Below are 21,873 nucleotides of genomic sequence, written 5' to 3' on the forward strand. Positions count from 1 at the left end.
GCCTCTTCCAGATGGCACAGGAGCTTCTCCTACTCTCACAGAGGACTGCACCGTCCTGTACTTTTCTTCTCCAGGCAGATCAGTCCTGTGCTAGGCTCTGGCTACAAGCATACGCATGCACAGGTGACGCTGCAGCCCTGGTCAGGTGGTGGCTTCTTCACGCCACTACCACCAACTGGGCCTTCGCGAGAGGAAGCGTCAGAGGATCCATACTTTTGGACTATTTCCCCTACACCCTCCAAACTGACCAGACGTCTTGGAAGAGGTCTCCCACCTCCACCGACCGGTGCCTACCCCACACTTGCCCCGTCGTACGACTGTGGTGTGCCCGCTTCTACTGCTGCGTGGACAAGCGGTGTGTGTGTGTGTGGGGGGCAAGGCCGTAATTAGACACATCCCCCACCAATATTCAATTATGCTCAAAATGTCCCCCCCAATATGTTGCTATAACATAGATTTCTGTTTATATGATTGTGGTTATGGTTGTACTGTACTTTATAAATCCATAATCTCTGCCATTACATACACTGAAACAAGAAAAGGTGAAAAAGAAAAAAACTGAGCAATGTAATACAATACACTATTCGACATTATTGTAAACACGTAATAAAAAGTACATCCTGTGTGTTAGTGAATTTTTTGTATATTTTAGGCAGGAAATTAGTTTTAAAATTTCGATTTTTTTTTTCTGGGGGGGGGGACCCCCAGACCCCCTGGAAGATTTGTTCCCCCCCAATGTTGACTCCATGGCTACGGCCTTGGTGTGGGGCGTGAAGTTAAAGGTACCTGATATCGAACCGGCGACCTCTGGATTGAAAGTCCAGCGTGCTGATCATTACACACCGAAAGCATCTCTACGGTGGAGTCGGGAAGGGGGGGGGGGGAGCTTGAATGCAAGTATAGTGACATAAGAGGGGAGGGGCTGCTGGGGACTCTGGGACCCTAGGCAACCCAGACGCTTAAGCCCCTTGGCACCACCAACGGGGGAGGGGGCTGTGTGTGCTCTGTGGGATATCTGGGGGCGCACACAACCCCACGCCTCGTTGGGGACGAGGCATAAAAGGGCAGCTCCCTGGACGATCGAGGCCAGTTGTAGCTCAAGACCCAAGACCCAAGACCAGCCATCTCAGCACCCTGGGATGCTGTAAGGGCCAGTGGTGGGACTCTGGAACTCCCGGCTCTACGTCCTTGTGAGGGCGAGTTCCAGAGCGTAGCCAGAGTAGTGTATCTAGGCTGTGTACCTAGGCTGTGTACCTAGGCTGTAACAGAGTATCAGGACTGTTGGAGTGTTGGATTGTAATAAAGAAGTTACCTCTACAAGTGTCTCCGGAACCCATTACACAAGTAGTGAGACATGGGCCTCCGTCCGTTTCCCCTTCGTCTAGATCAGCGTTCCTCATTGCAATGCCCGCGGGCCACTGGAGGTCCCTGGTGGCCTTTAGTGCGGCCTCAGTCGTGGGGCCCTCCGACAGCACACAACGAGTGACATCACCACCCATCATCAGCATCGTGCTGCTGTCAAAACCCACAACGGTTTCAAAACGTGTGGCGGTCCTCACGATTGACGGTGTCTTATCGGCGAAAGTGGCCACCCCATCTGACAATTCGTGAAGAGCTGCTGCTGGGATGCAGTTTGACTACCTGCGCACTCAACAACGAACCCAATCACAGTTCCAACGATCACTGTTGTTACATTGCTTTAATCGCTTTATTTAGGCGATTTCGAAAACGTTTCGGTTTTGCCATTTTTGTTTGTTGTAGTACAGAGTTAGACTGATAACTTTAATTTAATCTAAATGGTTGTTATTGTTTGACTTGCATCCCACTGAGATTTTTGCACACAGCATTGATATACGGTGCTTTTTCTGGAAGATTTTGCTGTTTTTTCCTGGATTTTTCTGTTTGCGCATAGTCACTTTAAGATGTTTCTTGTTCATGTTTTTGGTTGTTGCGGTTGCACCCGATTCAAGAGCCGAATGGCTCACAGGGCTATACCAAATAAATGAAACTTAAAAAACTGAAACCCACACCGAATGGCATGGATGGGGGTACGGCACGGTGGTGTTTTTTCCGTTCGTGTCTCGAAATTTGAAAGCAAAAATAAAATCGTTCCATCGTTTTGTGCCTTACATTTAACAAATAAATAATTATTACCATACCGGTAGGGTCACATTTCGTACCGTACATTTGAGGACTAAAATAAATCGTCCGGTGTTTTTGGATTGTTTTTTTGTCGAACCGTGCCAGCGCAATCACATTTCGTACCTGCACATTTGAGAAAAAATAAAATCGCACCGTGCCTTTGATTTTTCTTTTTTCTTCGTATCGTACCAGTACGGTCAAATTTTCGTCCCCGTAATTTCGTACCGTGCCGCGTTGCCACACCATACCCGGCTCTGGCAGCCTGCCCAGCGATCGCCTCCCCTTCACCCCAGCTCAGCTGTTGACGGGACGGGGTTCAAGGGGACGAAGGCCCCGTCGCAGTGTGGACGTAATTACCGCGTGCGAATGAACGAGTAAGCCTCCCAACAGCTCGTCTGACCCGGGTTTTTTTTTTGCCAGGCGAAGAATTTCACTAATACGAACCTCTTATGGGGGTGGGGGAGTAGGGGAGGGAGGAGGGGGATGGTGAGCGGTGGGAGCCCGCTTGGAGGAGGGGGGGAGAATGTTTATTCATTTATTAGCCAATTTTATAGCGACTTTATAATGTATAGGTACGTGCAAAGGTGCAGCGCTGCAATTACTCACTGTCACCACTGCGGAAAGGGCATCCACTTGCAACGGCCTGTTGTAACGTTCTGACCTGCCACCGAGTAGATACCTGTGAAAAAAAGCTTTACAGCTCATAGGATTCCTCCAGTAGAAATAAATATTCTGATTCTGACCTCGAGAAAAGGGGGCTCGTTATATTATAGATGATATTTGGTCTACTTTCTTTGCACGACGGCTAGACGTCTTGGAAAACAGGTTGGAGGAGCCACACTTTACGCCACCACGCTGCACCTGCCGATCGCAGACTAAGCGCAGTGGGCCGATTCCCCGCGCCTGCGATTAGCGCGGTTGGCTACGTACGGCGCAAAAGAAGTTTAACATATACACACGTACATTTCGAATCCCGTGCCGGGAGATTGAATCGGCAACCTCCCTCTCTCTCTGGATTGCAATTCCACAGCGATAACCGCTATGCTCTGGCCGGCATTCACAGTTCGCGTTATTGTCGTGTTAATGTAAACAGGATTTATATATTTTTTAGTTAAACGCAGTGTCTGCGTTTTTTTTTTGACGGCAGTCACAATTTCGTCTCCGCGATGTTAATCTCTCTGCATTTGCAATGCGGACCAGTTTGATATGCCGTACATTGCATTCTGTGCGCACGTATAAATAGTGCATATTCTGTGTGTGTGTGCAAATATTAAAATACAATTTAGGCATGCGGCATAATTTCTGCATACACACACACACAAGACAAAGATACCCTCCATAGCTTAACAGCCTGTTCGGGCAAGTGCTGTCAGTTAGCACCTATGAAGGCCGGAATTGCGCAGGAGGGGGTGGGTGGCCAGCACCACGCCCGGCAGCCTTTGTCTCCCCAGTGGCGATGTTTGCACACTACGTACTCATTCGAGGCTGAGTCGACCTAGGTAAGCCCAGGACCGGTTTCAGATAATCGTCACTGGTGTTGGCCGTGAGGGGGAATCGAACTCGGGTCGCTGGCTTCGTATTGCAGCACGCTAACTGCTACACTACCGCTCCCCACACACCTTCCTACACACACACACCTTCCTACACACACCTTCCTACACACATACACACGCCTTCCTACACACACACACACACCTTCCTACACACACACACACCCACCTTCCTACACACACACACCTTCCTACACACACACACCTTCCTACACACACACACCTTCCTACACACACACACACACCTTCCTACACACACACACACACACCTTCCTACACACACACGCACACACCTTCCTACACACACACGCACACCTTTCTACACACACACACACCTTCCTACACACACACACACCTTCCTACAGACACACCTTCCTACAGACACACCTTCCTACACACACACACACACCTTCCTACACACACACACACACCTTCCTACACACACACACACACACCTTCCTACACACACACACACACACACCTTCCTACACACACACACACACACCTTCCTACACACACACACACACCTTCCTACACACACACACACACACCTTCCTACACACACACACCTTCCTACACACACACACACACCTTCCTACACACACCTTCCTACACATACACACATTCCTACACACACATCTTCGTACACACATTCCTACACACACACATACCTTCCTACACACACACACCTTCCTACACACACACACCTTCCTACACACACACACACACCTTCCTACACACACACACATTCCTACATACACACACACACACATTCCTACATACACACACACACACCTTCCTACACACACACACCTTCCTACACACCTTCCTACACACACACCTTCCTACACACACACACACCTTCCTACACACACACACACCTTCCTACACACACACACACCTTCCTACACACACACACACCTTCCTACACACACACACACCTTCCTACACACACACACACCTTCCTACACACACACACACCTTCCTACACACACACACACCTTCCTACACACACACACACCTTCCTACACACACACACACCTTCCTACACACACACACACCTTCCTACACACACCTTCCTACACACACACACCTTCCTACACACACACACACCTTCCTACACACACACACACCTTCCTACACACACACACACCTTCCTACACACACCTTCCTACACATACACACATTCCTACACACACATCTTCGTACACACCTTCCTACACACACACACACACACCTTCCTACATACACACCCCTTCCTACACACCTTCCTACACACACACACCTTCCTACACACACATTCCTACACACACACAAACACCTTCCTACACACCTTCCTACACACACACACACCTTCCTACACACACACACACCTTCCTACACACACACACCTTCTTACACACACACACCTTCCTACACACACACACTTTCCTACACACAAACGCACACACCTTCCTACCCACACACACACCTGGCTCTATTTCACGAGCAGCTTCCTCCATCGTGACGGCAATTTGGTGGTGGAGCTGTGGCTGCGTGGTTAGCGCACCTCCATAATGGACTCAGCTCACCTGCCCACGGCTAACGGCTGTGACAAGTGATGTCGAAACCGGGCCGGGGCGCCTACCGTGAGAAACGCGCACTGCCCAGCGTGTTGAAGTGTGGGCAAACAATCCCGGTGGCTAACGTGGCGTCTTGAGACATTCATCCAGCGGTGGATTTAGAAAGTACCGCGAATTATTCCTGTTTTATTTACGTGGGAATTGGGGGGGGGGGGGGGGCGGGGGGGCTGGGACATCAGTTCAAACCGGGGTGGTTCAGATTGGTACTCAGCAGAAGATGTTGGACATCGCGCCGTGGCGAGATGTTAACTACCTTGCCTGGTATACAGGAGGTCGTGGGTTTGATCCCGACCCTGAAGCCTGCTATCTATGTGAAGTTTCCGTGTTTCTCGCCCTGTGGTCGCGTGGATTTTTCTCCGGGTTCTCCGGGATTTCCCCCCCTCCCCCCCCCCACATTTAGAAACATTCGTTTAGAGATTTTTGGTTGCCATGAATTTCCACAGGATGACAAGCCATTTTGATAAGCTATCATTTGTGACCCACGTCGCTTCTGAAACGGAGCTATGTAGCTCAGAGGGCCTTAACACAGTCATGAAATCATGCATTCCCATCGACTCCTCTTGATCACGGTAAGGCCCTCCATGCACGGCTCCCACGTGTCTTTTCTAGGCGGCTACAGTTCGTGTTGAAAGCTGCGGCCCGACTTCTGAGACGTGCAGCACCGCTTCGAGCACATTACTCCCGCTTTAAAGCTTTCGTGACTGCAGGGATTCATCTTCTTGGTTCTTTTGGTAAAGTCACGTAGAATGGAAATAATAAAATAATACTAATAAAGCATAATAAAATAATATAATATTATACTCTTATATAATCTAATAATATAATATATTATGTTTTATTTTTATTATTTTATTATTTCCATTCTACGTGACTTTACCGAAAGAACCAAGAAGATTACTCCCCCTCTCCACGATCGGCGCTGCCTTCCAGTACGCTTTCGCATCCAGTACAAGTTAGCCACTCTGCTCCATAAAGCTCTGCAAGGTCTTGGACCAACGTGCCCGTCTGATCTGTCATACGACCGGTTAGTGTATACTCGACGTTCTCTAGAGGAGGACCTCCAAATTCATCTTCTTGGTTCTTTCGCTAAAGTCAGGTAGAAGGGAAATAATAAAATAATAAAAATAAAACATAATAAAATAATTCTCACGACGTTTCTGCCACAACGCAAGCAGCCGTCCTCAGGTGAAGAACAGGTCTGTCGGAAAGACAGCGTCTGAATGAACACCACCAGGCTTGGCAGCGTATATTTAAGCTGGGTTGGAGGGGGAAGAGCACCTTGACAAAGGAATTTGCATATCGAAAGAACCAAGAAGTTGAATCCCTGCAGTCACGAAAGCTTTAAATCGAGACCTCCAAATTGTTTTCCTCAGCCTCGGCTCTTGCGCTCGACGCTGGGTGAGGGTCGAACATTCTCACGCTTTGCCGGAGGGGCATCCGGCACGCTACGGAGCCTCAGTGTTGTTTAGGAGGGGAGTGCAAGACTCACTATTTTCTCACGGCTTTAACTCAAACGTCATTTTATTGTCCTTGCATTTTCATTTTTGCGAACAATGTTTGGATACCCCATATTCTTAGGTTTTTTCGGTGAAGTCACGTAGGTAAAAAATTAAAATTACAATTAATAAAAGTAAAATAAAAATAAAATTATTTTAAAAATCTAAATTAATAAAAGTAAAATAAAATAATTTAAATTTAATTTTACTTTTATAAATTTTTATTTTAATTTTGTACCTACGTGACTTTACCGAAAAAATCTAAGAATATGAATCCTTGCAGTCACGAAAGCTTCAAATCTAGAATTTGGATACCCCATTGAGTGGAGGTGATATTACATTTAAAATCAACTCGGTTACGGTTAACTGCTAAAATAAAATAAAAAGTTGACATAGTTTTGGTCAACAAATGTCTCTGGGGACTAATGGGACCGCTGAGATGAGCGCTCCCTTTGCGTGCCTGGGTTGTTCGTGATGTTGCTTGGCACTCTGTCCGCAGTGTCGCTCCTAGAGTTACAATATCGTGGGAAGGGTGAGAGAGAAAGATAACGTAATATCTCACAATAGCGAGAGAAGGGATAACTCCATGTAAACGCGTTGCCTTGGATTATATTGGTCATCATCCATAACACTGGTCAACAAAAAAAGATGTTTTTTTCTGGCCTGGACTTTTGCAGCTGTTTTAGACTAATTTCAGGGTGCTGATTCCAAATCTGATCTCAGATTTACTCTGTCACATCATTTTTATGCTATCAGCATACCCCATTTTCATTGATTTTACCCGAAATTAACGCTGTCACTTATGATTGCAAGTTGTTGCGAGTCAGTGACTGCTTTAGTGTTAAAATATGGTGCTGTATTTTTAGGATAGTGTGTTCATAATATAATTTTATGTAAATATCCACATTTATTCAATATTTTTCTTCTGCAGTTTTTATTCAAAATGCAATATTTGGTATCTCAAAAACCTGATGTGTTAGACAAAAACTGATGCCAGATTTGGAATCAGCACCCCAAAATTACATTAAAACCGTTGGAATACCTTATGCCAGAAAAGTGCGTTGACCAGTGTAATAGATGATGATGGGTAATATTGGGAAAGCCGACGTGTTTAACTGATCATCGTCGTCATTATGACCAGAGCCCTCCCTAGGGGTACGGCAAATCGGGGCGACCGCACCGGGCCCAGCGCTTTGGGGGGGGGGGGCTGTCACTTTGCCGTGACTGTGGTGTCAGATGTAATACTCTAAGTTTAGTTTAAAGGCGTCAGGAGGCCCACACGGTGGGGGTTTGCCCCGGGCCCCGCACCCCCCCCCCACTCCCGATATGAACAACCCTGATTATTGCAAAACTGAAATGAAAAAAAACTAGACAATTTTACTGCCCTGTGGGAAGACTTACAGATATACCCCCCCTCCCTCCCAGGACAGCTGCCTCAAAAACGACGACGACGCAGAGACAACCAGCAAAGGGTTGTCAACCCGCCTCCTCCTCATCCCAGCCGAGCCGGGCAGCTTTACCAAGGCGCCGGGGCTGATGGAAGCTCTCGGTCACGTGGCTGCGAAACAGTCGCGAGAAAATCTGCGGTGCAACTGCGAAAACCTCCCTTCGCTGCAAGTAGCTGTTTGGATCAATTACACGCGTACACAGGGCGCTGTGATTCGTGAGAGGGATGGGTGAGTTGAGGTGGTGGTTCTCAAAGTTCATTTATTAGGTATAGCCCTGTCAGCCATTCGGCTCTTGAATCGGGTGCAACCGCAACAAACAAAAACATGAACAAGAACACATCTTAAAGTGACTATGTGCAAACAAAAATCCAAGAAAAGACAGCAAAATATTGCAGAAAAAATCACCGTACACCAACCCTGTGCAAATATCCCAGTGGGATGCAAGTCAAACAACAACAACCACAAGACAACTTTGATTAAGGCCATCAGTCTAACTCTGTACTACAACAAACAAACATGGCCAAACCAAAAAACTTTTCGAAAATCACCAAAATAAAGCCAGAAAAGCAATGAAACAGTGGTCATAGGAACTGTGGTGGTGGTGGGGCGAGGTTTTTGTTTGCTCTTCAAGGCCATGTAGGAGAGTGATGGATGGCAATCAACTCATCGCGTCGAAGCCATGAGCTGCACGTGGACGCGTGGGACCCGCTGATGGAGTCCCTCGAGCCCTCGGCCTGATGGAGGAGTTGGGGGGGGGCCTCAGTGGCAGCCCATTGACGACGGCCTGCTCCGTTTGCTCCGTTGACAAAACAAATAGAAACCCACCCAGCGCATCCAGAATTTCACTCAAGTCTGGTGTGGACCAATTAGTTTCAAGGACAATGCATATATTATCAGAGTGTTTCGATTTAAATTTCGATTTAAAGCTTTCGTGACTGCAGGGATTCATCTTTTTGGTTCTTTCGGTAAAGTCACGTAGACGGGAAATAATAGATGTAAAACATAATAAAATTATCAGAGTGTGTTTTTTGTTTGCATTCTGACCACAAGCATTGTGGTTAATGCAGACACGATTCATTGTAAAAGGCTTCAGTTTGGTGTTTTAACATCTTAACACAACTGTTTCGTTACCAGAAAAAACGGGGAAAACCCCTATTATCTATTGCAACTGCCCCGCTAAAGTATCACGAGAAATGACAGCGTGCTTTGCACGTCGAGATGACATCACCGTTCCGTGGCGCGCCAAGCCTCGGTCGTACGACTCTGAATTGTTCATGCGAAGTGCGCGGAGCCACACGCCACGTGATCAGCCTGCAGGGCCACGTGTTGTCATAACACCCTGGGGGGGCGCTACATCGCAGGCAGCGGTCGTCGTTAAACGATTGGGGTGGGGGGGGGGTCAGCTGATCGCATTCGCTCGCTCCACGAACTTCTATTCCCCGTTTCCACTCTCGTCCTCGAATCTCATTCCACCGCATCCGTCCATCCTCACCCTCGGTCTCCCATTACTCCTTATGCCCTGCATCAGTGACATCTTCATAGCCCAACTGATTGCATCTCCACAACGCAACTCATTGCATCTCTACAACCCTCTCGTTGCATCTCCACAACGCAACTCTGCATCTCCACAACGCAACTCATTGCATCTCCACAACCCACTCATTGCATCTCCACAATGCAACTCTGCATCTCCACAACGCAACTCATTGCATCTCCACAACCCAACTGATTGCATCTCCACAACGCAACTCATTGCATCTCCACAACGCAACTGATTGCATTTCCACAACGCAACTCATTGCATCTCCACAACCCACTCATTGCATCTCCACAACGCAACGCATTGCATCTCCACAACCCAACGCAATGCATCTCCACAACGCAACTGATTGCATCTCCACAACGCAACTCGTTGCATCTCCCTAACGCAACTAATCGCATCTCCACAACGCAACTCATTGCATCTCCACAACGCAACTTATTTGTTTCTTCTCGACACAGGCCAAAACCATCATCGCCTCGCTACGTTCTCGTGAGTAAAAGTAACCCTGGCTGAAGAAAAAAAAAACCCACTACGATGCTTTGAGCTTAAAATTCCAGTTAGAACGAAGACGCGATAATATTTGAGGTTTTAAGAATCGTGTTTCTTTGTTTCCCTTCTGCCACCAATCATCCCTCTCTCTCCCCCTCTCCTCGCCTCCTACGAGACACACGGTCCGTCTTCTCCTGTCTGGTGCCCACACAACCCCGCATCACCCGCTCCGCTTTGCCCACTCAGCGCTTTGCTTTCTTCGGGCCAAAATCAACTCTCATCCGAGCGCTGCTTTTGCAGAGCGAGCGAGAGAGAGAGTGTGGGGCAAAGCCGCCGTGCTCACGCTCCGATGCGCGAATCAATAAAAGTTTCAACATTCGCGGTGCGCTTTTTCTTTTCTTTTCAGCGGCGTACGGACAACATCAGCCGGTTAACAACGAGGAACGAGGGGTAATTAAGACGCAGTAATGAATAATGAGAGCCGGGGGAGCGGCAGGTTGGGGAGGGATGCAGGTATCCATCGCAGACGCCGAGATCGTTCGTTCCGTTAGCGCGGGCGAGTCGGGGAAAATGATCCGTGACGCGCGCGTTTCCATTAAACGCGTCCCCAGCGAATCGAGCCGCTTTTGGAGGCCCAATGTCCCCGTCGCAGGGACGCGACGCGAGATTGGGAACAAGGCTGCCGAGCGCTCGCCGACTCAGCCTTGAAAACCACGTGCTCGCACTTGGTAGGTCGCGTCCGTGGAAGCCGGACGTGAGCGCACACGTCTCGTGCAGGTGCCCGAGATGTTAACTGCCTCGCCTGGTATACAGGAGGTCGTCGAATTCTAGATTTGAAGCTTTCGTGACTGCAAGTATTCATATTCTTAGGTTTTTTTCGGTAAAGTCACGTAGGTAAAAAATTAAAATTAAAATTAATAAAAGTTAAATAAAAATAAAATAAAAATCACGACGTTTCGGAGGCAACACAAGCTTCCGTCTTCAAGTGGAACCGTCACAGCACGATAGCTGCATCAAGTAAATGAGAGATTCCAAGAGATACTACCCCGTATATATACTGGTTGAGGGGGGGGGGGATGGGCCAGGAACGGCCCACTTTTTTATTATTATGGTAAGGTGCGGCTTGAGACTACGGCTAGTCTACATAACAAAGGACTGAGCCTTTATTATGGTATTATTTTTATTTTACTTTTATTAATTTTAATTTTAATTTTTTTACCTACGTGACTTTACCGAAAAAACCTAAGAATAGGAGGTCGTCGGTTCGATCCCGACCCTGACGCCTGGTGCTGTGTATTTGGAGTTTGCGTGTCTCTCTCTCTCTTTACCTCCCGTGGTCGCGTGGATTTTTCTCCGGGTGCTCCGGGTTTTCCCATCTACAATTATAAACGTGCGTTTAGAGTGTTTGGCTGCTATAAATGTCCACATGATGATAAGCCACTTCGTTGAGCAATCATTTGTGGCCAGGTCGCTTAAGAAAAAAGATCGATGTAGTTCAGTGGACACGACCTGCTACAAAAAAAAATCTGTGTTAGTTTATCGTTTTAAAATTAACACGTGGGTTTTTAGCAGGCAATTTTACAATTGACAATATGATTTGGGGTGAGGCCACGTAACAAACCGAACATATCTGTCACTAAGACCCTCCGCCACCCAACACAGCCAAACAAATGACACCATTGTCAAGTGTGCAAGCCTTTAACAAACGTGCCAATTGTTCGTTTGAGCTCACCGGTAAGTTGAAGAACGATTACCACGACCAACATGTAGCAACATCGGCGGTGTGAATGGGTTCTCCAGTTTACTGCGCAGTATTGGCCCTGGTGAAGGGAACGAAATGGGGGCCTATGTCAAATCCACCCCTCCACCCCCCACTTAGTAAGTCCCAAGGTCAGGGGCATGCCCCTTGTGGTTCTATGGTCGCTTGCTTGAGGAGAGTCGTTTTAAAAAAAAAAGAATAAATCTGAAACGTAACTTAACGTAGAGGATAGCGTAATTAAATATGGCAGGGAATTAGTGGGTCATCGTGCAATGTCTTGGTGACGACAAAATGTACAGCAGTCAAAATGCGTTTCGATTTAAAGCTTTCGTGACTGCAGGGATTCATCTTCTTGGTTCTTTCGGTAAAATCACGTAGAAGGGAAATAATAAAATAATAAAAATTTCTATTATTATGTTTTATTTCCCCCTCTACAATTAGAAACGTGCGTTTACAGAGTAAAATTTAATATTATTATGTTTTATTTTTATTAATTTATTATTTCCCTTCTACGTGACTTTACCGAAAGAACCAAGAAGATCAAACTGCGTTGTTAAGGAATAACGAAAGGGGTGGAAAAAATAGAATAGACGAAATTTATTCCATCACCCGGTTCGTTTATTTAGGTCATAGTTTGTTTGCCATCGGCTGTGTACCTGCAGTGTTTGTGTACAAGTCGCTCTGCGTGTAATGTGGCTCTCGATATATTGTTTGTCAAATACAAAAAAAACAACGAAACAATGGCTCTTCTTCATAATTGTTTTTTTACCCTTCTATCTGGCAACAAAACTGACACCTTTTTTTACAAGGAGTCATGTTTACATAGACCACAATACCTGCAGTCATAATGCAAACAAAAAACATAATTCTGATGTGCACTGTCCTTGAAGTTGATTGGTCTATGATTGGTCTATGTAAACATGACTCCTTGTAAAAAAAGGTGTCAGTTTTGTTGCCAGATAGAAGGGTAAAAAAACAATTATCATATGTTTTACTGGCAAATGAGGTTCTAATGGTGTAAATGCTTACCCCGAGCTCTCATACTCTGATGGTGCATTGTCTTTGAGTTGTGCGCCTTTTGGCGTCATCTGGTCCAACCCATGTGAGACTAGGCTCTAAGGAAAGCTGTCTCGGGTGTGGACCAATCAACTTCAAGGACAGTGCACATTATCAGAGTTATGTTTTTGTTTGCATTATGACTGCAGGTTATTGTGGTCTATGTAAACATGCCTCCTTGTAAAAAAAAAGTGTCAGTTTTGTTGCCAGATAGAAGGGTAAAAAACCAATTATCATATTTTTTACTGGAAAATGAGGTTCCAATGGTGTGAATGGCTCTTCTTCTTTGAAATGTTTTCGTACCCCTGCCCTCGGCTTCTCCAGCCCACAGGGCCACAATGCAGTGGGCACTGCCCGCGCGCTCGATAACCACCTCGCGGCACGCGCGATGACTCTCAAGGGGACCTCTATCGCCCTCTACGCGGAGTAGATGGACCGCGTTTGTGTTCCGCGCCGTGACTCAGAGTGGAGGGGGGAGGGGGGAGGGGGGGCAGGAGGAGTGATGTTCTGGAAGTGCTAGAGAGATGGGCGACTTCTTGTGAATTATAATATTGTCGAATATCTAGAAGGATGAGTGTCTGTTGTGGATTATAATATTGTAGAATTGCTAGAGGGTTGGGTTACTGTTGTGAATTCTAATATTGTAGAATAGCTAGAGGGATGGGTGACTTGTGAATTCTAATATTGTAGAATAGCTAGAGGCATGGGTGACTGTTGTGAATTATAATATTGTAGAATAGCTCGAGAGACGTGTGTCTGTTGTGAATTATATTATTGTAGAAGGGCTAGAGGGATGTGTGTCTGTTGTGAATTATAATTAAGTAGAATATCTAGAGGGATGGGTGATTGTTGTGAATTATAATTATTGTTCGATAAGGGTTATAATGCGGATATTTGGCATGACTATATTCAAAGCTATTACTCACAGTTACTACTGTCCATATATCCCAAATAGCGAGGCTGCATCACTATATGAATTCCAAAATGTGTGTGAATCCAATTCAATAATGCATTGGGACATCACGCTCTCGGTGTGGTCGCTATGTTTGTGTGGAAAGCGGCGTTTGACCAGGCATCTATCTGCTCAGTGTAAACTGCATGCACACGATACATCGTGTGTGAGACATTGGGACGAGGAGGCAACATACGTTTCCCTAAGCTCTACCCTGGCGTTAAGTGGGTTTATGAATTGTGTTTTCAAACAGCGTGAAACGCATTCACTCATGCCAACCATTTTCGGCCACGTTATGAAACAATGGGCCACATACTGCCGGATGTGAATTCTAACGGTGATCTATACGGGCTATAAATGTGAATCGTGTTCGCAAAAAATACACAGCATTGTAAAGTCTGTGCTTACGACTATAACCATCTGAAAAGAACCATCGTCGAATTTGGGCCACCTAAGATGATTTATCTATTTCAGAATATTTATTCATATTTTGGATCAATCCGATGAGATGTACAACTCTTTCTCACAGATGTCAAATAGGGGCAGGTAAGAATATTACAACAACAACAACTAATAATACAAAGCACGATATGACTGCAAATCATAGGCAAGTTTAACACATCGCTTACAAATATATACAAATAAAACTAAACTAAGTTTTTTTTTTATCTTGTCGTGTGAAAGCAATTACCACAGTACTTGACGCAAAGTAGAATGTCAGGCTGACCCTGACATATGATAATCGGTCTGGCTCGTGGGGAAGGATTAGCCTGATACACATTGCTTCACTACCGTGGTAGATGCTTTCACACAATGTGTAAACTCATCATCAGTGAACCAAGTCGTTTGTCTCCCATGGCATCTGATTAAAAAGCCGATACAAAGCGGACAAGAACCGCTGCCGGTTACTGGCATTAATTAATATTCCCTGCAGCAGTTCGCATCACCGCATGGAGTATTAGAATACAAATTAAATAACTACAACGGGAGACACGTCGGACGATGGTTTCAACCCTCGCATTCCCACACACAACAACAACGACGACAACAACAACGAATCAGTCCTGTATTTTCTCAGCCATACCTGCAGGAAGCCGTTGGCAAGGTGACTAGATGTTAAATCCCTCGCCTGGTCTACAGGAGGTCCTGGATTCGATCCCGACCCTGACATCTGCTGTATATTTGGAGTTTGCGGTGTCTCTCTCATCATCATCACGGTGGCTAAGAGATGTTAACTCCCTCGCCTGGTGTACAGGAGGTCGTGGGTTCGATCCCGACCCTGACATCTGCTGTATATTTGGAGTTTGCGTGTCTCTCTCATCATCATCACGGTGGCTAAGAGATGTTAACTCCCTCGCCTGGTGTACAGGAGGTCGTGGGTTCGATCCCGACCCTGACATCTGCTGTATATTTGGAGTATGCGGTATCTCTCTCATCATCATCACGGTGGCTAAGAGATGTTAACTCCCTCGCCTGGTCTACAGGAGGTCGTGGGTTCAATCCCGACATTGATATCTGCTGTATATTTAGAGTTTTCGGTGCCTCTCTCTCTCATCATCATCATCATCACGGTGGCTTGGAGATATTAACTCCCTCGCCTGGTCGACAGGAGGTCGTGGGTTCGATCCCGACATTGACGCCTGCTGTATATTTGGAGTTTGCGTGTCTCTCTCATCATCATCACGGTGGCTAGGACATGTTAACTCCCTCGCCTGGTCTACAGGAGGTCGTGGGTTCGATCCCGACCCAGACGCCTGCTGTATAATTGGAGTTTGCGTGTCTCTCTCATCATCATCACGGTGGCTAGGAGATGTTAACTACCTTGCCTGGTATGCATGAGGTCGTCACTTCGATCCCGACCGTGACATCTGCTGTATATTTGGAGTTTGCGTGTCTCTCTCATCATCATCACGGTGGCTAGGAGATGTTAACTACCTCGCCTGGTATGCATGAGGTCGTGACTTCGATCCCGACCGTGACATCTGCTGTATATTTGGAGTTTGCGGTGTCTCTCTCTTCCAGTGGTCCTGTGGATTTTTTTCTCCGGGCCCTCCACATTTAGAATGAACATCACGCGTTTAGAGCATTTGGCTGCCGTTATAAATTTCCACACGATGATGATAAACCACTTCGTTGAGCTATCATTAGTGGCCAAGTAGCTTCTGAAAAAAGAGCTGCATCGCCCAGTGGACCTTACCTTGTAAAATAACAATAATAAAATTGCTGAAAGTTTAGTTTATATTGAGAGGTAGCAGGTGGAACACCGGGAATGTTCGCGGGTTTTGCTGATCTCGTTTGAACTCTCAAGAAAGTCAGTGGGCTTGGGCAGGTCACGTGGCTTGAATAAGCGACGATGGGGGCGCGATGGTCAAGACTGATGACGGAGTGGCAGCCAAGGAATGGAACGCGTCCTAGAGGGCCTCCACCGAGGAGATAGGGCGATTAAATCAGCTCGCGTGCAGGTGCTAAGGGGCCGTCCATAAATGACGTCACGCGATTTTGGACGATTTTTCACCCCCCCCCTCCCTCGTCACACGGAGTCATAAAAAGTCAGACCCCCCTCCTCAAATATGACGTCACAAAGCTCTGTTTCAAATCGCTTTAAACTATTGTCATTGTAGTGCGTATTTAATGTGGCGCTGCACTCTGATGTTGTAGGAGAAAACATTTATTAAACGTCTATTTAATTCAGTAGAACGTGTTGTCTATATTTATTTAAAGTTGCGCATTTTGATGAGGCGTCACATTTCTCAACCCCCCTCCCCTCCTCACACAAATATCTGACCACCCCCCCCCAAGTGCGTGACGTCATTTATGGACGGCCCCTAAGCGGATTGCGGGGCTACGCTTCATCCAGCAGTGGATTGCTCGTGGCTGATGATAAACTACGTGCAGTGAACGCTGGGAATGAGATGCCACGTAAAATACAAATATCTACCGTATCACCTTAACAGGCTGTTGGGGCAGGTGATGTTTGCGAGCACCTATTAAGGCCGGTACGGCACACGAGGGGATTGGTGGCCAGCGCTATGCCTGGCCACCTTTGCCTTCCCACTGCCGTTTACACACTGCACCAGGTACTCATTTACGGCTGAGTCCACCTATGGGAGACCCAGGACGGGTTCAAATATCCGCCACTGTCATTGGTCGTGAGCGGGAATCGAATGTGGGTTTTAACAGATTCATGGCACAATGCGCTAACCACTACACCACGGCTGCTCGTCAGCACACCACACACAAGGGAAAAGACAAAGATCCCCCGTATAGCCTGAACAGACTATTGAGGCAAGTGCCTCAATGAAGGCCGGCACGGCACACGAGGGGGTGGGTGGGCCAGCACCACACCGGAGCAGGTACTCATTTGAGGCTGAGTCGACCTAGGGGAGGGCCCAGGACCGGCTCAAATAATCGTCACCGGTGTTGGCCGCGATCAGGAATCGAACTCGGGTGGCCAGGTTTGTAGCGCAGCGCAGCGCTAACCACTACACTACCGCTCCGCACACACACAGAGACACACACGCGAGTCGTGAGATGCGTGTGTGTGTACGTTGCGCCATCAATCATCATCAGCCGCCACCGCCGCATTTGCTGACGGCACAGCCTCGTGTGCAACCAACGGCCGCGTTCAGCAAGAGACCGGGGGGGGGGGGTCGTCCATCGGCGAGCCCTCAAGTTTGTCAATTAGCGCCATTCACTCAATGCGCGTGTGGTTACCACCACCACCACAATCATCGCCGCCGCGGTGAAGCAAGACATCGTGCTGCACCGATGAGCGGTCGCCGTGCGATTGCGTCACAAGTTGGAGGCGCGACGTCGCCACGTGCTTGGGTTTACTCGACGGAGGTCATTTGCGAGGACTGTAAAATGAAACGTCGGACTCGAATTGTAAACGTTGTGGGTTTAGTCTCCAACACGCCGGTGTGCTGTACTCGTAACGAATTGGCACGTTCTGTTTGCGTGACAACCCTGACTAATTGGCTGTGTCGGGTGGTGGCGGGTTTAACGACACATTTATAATGCTTACGCGGTCTCACCAAAAAACCTCTTCTTGTGGATACTGCAAATAGCTCAACATTTGGAGAAACCTTTAGGGCCGTGACGCCGACACACATTGGGCTCATAGAAGCACTAAACAACGCCACGTGACGTTCAACGGTCGCCGTGACGCAGACGGCGCGTGGCATTTACGGTCACACAGCACCAAGCGGCGTCATTGACCGGGGTGGCCCCATTGACCTGGGGGGTTCGAACCGCGCGCCGCTGCAACGAGCGGCGAACGCGGCACCGCTCGTGACCCCCACAGAGCAACCTCTCGGTTTCAATCTCCGCACATCACACACACGCACACTCTGCATTACGAACCAGAATCAAGAATATTTGTACCCGAGGAATCCGATGAGCTATGAAGGGTTTTGTTTTTTCTCACAGATGTCCAGTAAAGGGGCGGGTCATCGCACGGCGGTCATAGGCGGCCATCTCCTAAACCAGTGGACAACTCAGAAGAGCCCAGAGTGCGACCAATCTCACACCGCGGACCGCATAGCAAGGGCCAGTGTACGGTGTGGGTCTCTGTGCGAATCTGTGAGGCTCCGTGTGAGTCTCTGGGTCTCTGTGCGAATCTGTGAGGCTCCGTGTGAGTGTCTGGGTCTCTGTGCGAATCCGTGTGGTTCTGTGTGAGTCTCTGGGTCTCTGTGCGAAGCTGTGATACTCTGTGTGAGTCTATGGGTCTCTGTGCGAATCTGTGACGCTCCGTGTGAGTCTTATGAGTCTCTGTGTGCGTCTATGCTTCTCCATGCGCGTTTTATATCTCAAACCCATGCATCGCATAGTGACGGCCACTGCCCGCTTCATTCATCTATTGGTCTCTGTGCGAATCTATGAAGCTCTCTGGGAGTCGACGGGTCTCTGTGTGCGTCTATGATTCTCCATGCGAGTCTACACGTCGCACCATGGACAGCTCCATTCCACTCTGGGCATTGTATCTGCGTGAGCCTACGGGGGGATCTCTCCGTAAGCCAATGAATCTCCACGTGAGTCTAAATCTCAAACCCCCCACACCACTCGCCCGCTCCCATCACTCACCAGCGACGTTTCAGACATTGACCGCGAGGCGACTTCTGCGGCCGCTCTCATATCGCACGAGGGTGGTTTGTGCTAGCAAAGTGCCAACGCTCTACGCGGGGGGGGGGGGTCAATCGATTGGAACGACAAATAATTTGCCAAGGAGCATAAACCATCACGCGGATTCTGGTCATCCTCGCGGCAGCAGCGGCAGCAGAGGCAGCAGAGGCAGCAGAGGAGGCTTCTGGCTGACCGTCGGACAAAGGCGGCGGTCACCGCATCTCGCGGCGCTTTCGGATGCGCTTCTGCGGCCGTCTGGAACGCTCTTCCCTTCCGATATTAGGAAGTCACTGGGAGCTATGCACTTTTAAATCACCATCCAGATTGAATAACTCATTTCTTTAGAACTCATTTATGCGTTCAGATTATTGTCCCCCCCCCCATGTCTCCGATTAGCGTCATTGGCTACACACAGCGCAAAAGAAGATAAACACCCATGCATAGTGCCATTCTTTTTCTGTGGGTCTTTCGGTAAAGTCACGTAGATAGGTTCAAAGAAAATAACAAACCTATTAACCTATCTACGTGACTTTAACGAAAGACCCCAAGAATATGAATTCCTGCAGTCACGAAAGCTTTACGTCAATATTTAATGCCATTCTTATTCTTCTGGGGAATAACAACGGAGTGGAAGCCTGAGAGTAGAAGACGTCCGATGGGAACGTCCACCGAGGAGATGGAGCGATCAATTTGCGTGTAGGTGCCGGGATGGATGACTACATCGTAGGATCGGCAGGTGGCTGCGGATTGCGAGGCCTTCATCCAGCAGTGGACTGGCCATGGCTAACAATGATTTAATTAGTGTTTGAGTTACAGAACATGTACTCGTATATTCGAATACGCTTGTTTCGAATTTCAGATTCCCAGCCCTTGTAGAACATCACCGGAATGCACACCGGTCACTCAGATCCATAGCCACTCGAGAGGATAATTAAAAATCACAGCAGTCACTCGACTCTTTAGCCCTTCTAAGAATACCATTACATCATAGATCAGTCACTCAGATCGTTGGGTCCTCTCGAACTCTATCACTCGAACATAAATCTGCCCACTCGCTCACTCACTCACGGTAATGTGCATTACATAGACTCAGCGGAGTTCCACTGATAGAACAACACGATTTCTCCGCGGTAGAGTAATTACGCGCTGACACACACACAGAGGCGCGTAGATTGTGTGAATGCAGAGGAATGTTACCGTCACGCTGCCAGCACGGCCAACACAGCTGAATGCAGCTCACTCGCTGTTTACAACGATCTGGGGAAAGTGCGGTTAGCGAGCACCTATTAAGGTTGGGGGGATGTGTAACCAACACACTGCACCGAGTAGTTTTACAAGGCTGAGTCGACCTAGGGGAGGCCCAGCACCGGTGCAGATAATGGCCACTGATGTTTTGCCGTGAGCGGGAATCGAACTCGGGACCCGCTGGATTCATAGTGCAGCGCGCTAACCGATTACACTACGTACGGTGCGAAAGAAGTGCAATATACATACAAAGACCCCCCGTATTGCCTAAACAGACTGTTGGGGTAAGTGCTGTTAGCGAGCACCTATGAAGTCCGGCACGGCACACGAGGCAGTGATTGGCTACGCCCGGCCGCCTTTGTCTCCCCAGCGCTGATATTTTACACAACCACACCAGGGTACTCATTTGAGGCTGAGTCGACCTAGAGGTAGACCGATGAGCGGTTCAGACAAATCGAAACGCATCCACGCACGTGCGCACACACACGCACACACCCGCACGACAAACCTGCTTCTCGTAATTGGCGATGTTCACGGAGAATCCCATTGCTCGATCGGTGGCAAATCGGTCGCTGTAGCTGGAAGTCGTCGTCGTCGTCTTCGTCGTCTTCGTCGGCGTTCCCTGCCCCGATGTCGCTCGTCGCTGTCGTTGCTGCCCGGGCGCCGCTCTCCACTCTCGCTCGATCCGCTCCGCTCGGCTCTGCGCGCGCTGCTGAATGCAGTGCGCGAGGAATTCTTCCGCCGTTCTGACGATCAACTGCGCGCGTGCGCGTGTGTGTAGGCGCGTGCGTGCGCGTGCGCGCGCGCGTGTGTGTGTGTAGTGACGTGGGGGGGGAGGGGGAGCGGTGGCTCAGCGGTTAGCACGCTGCCGCGCTACGAATCCGGCGACCCCCCGGGGTCGATTCCGGCTCTCGGCCGCCAATAACGGTGACGTTATCTGAACCTGGTTCTCGGGCCTCCACTAGGTCGACTCAGCCTCAAATGAGTAACCTTGCGCGGTGCGTGAACATTCCCTCCCGGGGAGATAAAGGCGGCCGGGCGTGATACTAGTCACGCATCCCCCCCCCCTCGTGTGCCGTTCCGGCCTTCATAGTTTCTCGCAAACAGCACTCGCCCCGAGCAGTCTGCTGAGGCTACACGGGTGAATCTTTGTCTTTGCCTCGATGGGGACACGACACGCATGCACACGTCTGCACACAGAGCGCTATAAATATGAACGGGGCCCGGGACACGCGGGGGCCGTGCCGTTCCACCGGGTGCGGGGAGAGAGAGGGAGAGAGGAGACGCGATCGATGTCTGCGCGCGCCTGTGAAGGATGGTGCACTGGTGGTGTTAATGGTTTGAACGCGATGGAATTCCAATGCAAGAGATTCGATCTCCAGGCGCGGTATGTGACAGCAATGGTCACAGGGCTCCGTAAATTTCCTCCGCAGCCGCCTCTGTGTACCAA

The 21,873-nt window shown here is 48.5% G+C and overlaps 1 protein-coding gene across 1 annotated transcript in view; it reads right to left on the reverse strand.

Moving 5' to 3' along the window:
- The window catches only part of SCHIP1 (schwannomin interacting protein 1), a 272,191-nt gene extending 251,005 nt beyond the window's left edge, over positions 1-21,186 (reverse strand). The window contains exon 1 of the mRNA XM_078878559.1: positions 20,932-21,186. Coding sequence (XP_078734685.1) covers positions 20,932-20,970 — 39 coding nt within the window. The 5' untranslated portion in view covers positions 20,971-21,186. The remainder of the gene's footprint in view (positions 1-20,931) is intronic.
- Positions 21,187-21,873: the final 687 nt, after the last annotated feature.

This window comes from Lampetra fluviatilis, chromosome 51 (genome assembly GCF_964198595.1).
Source record: "Lampetra fluviatilis chromosome 51, kcLamFluv1.1, whole genome shotgun sequence".
NCBI classification, from domain to species: domain Eukaryota; kingdom Metazoa; phylum Chordata; class Hyperoartia; order Petromyzontiformes; family Petromyzontidae; genus Lampetra; species Lampetra fluviatilis.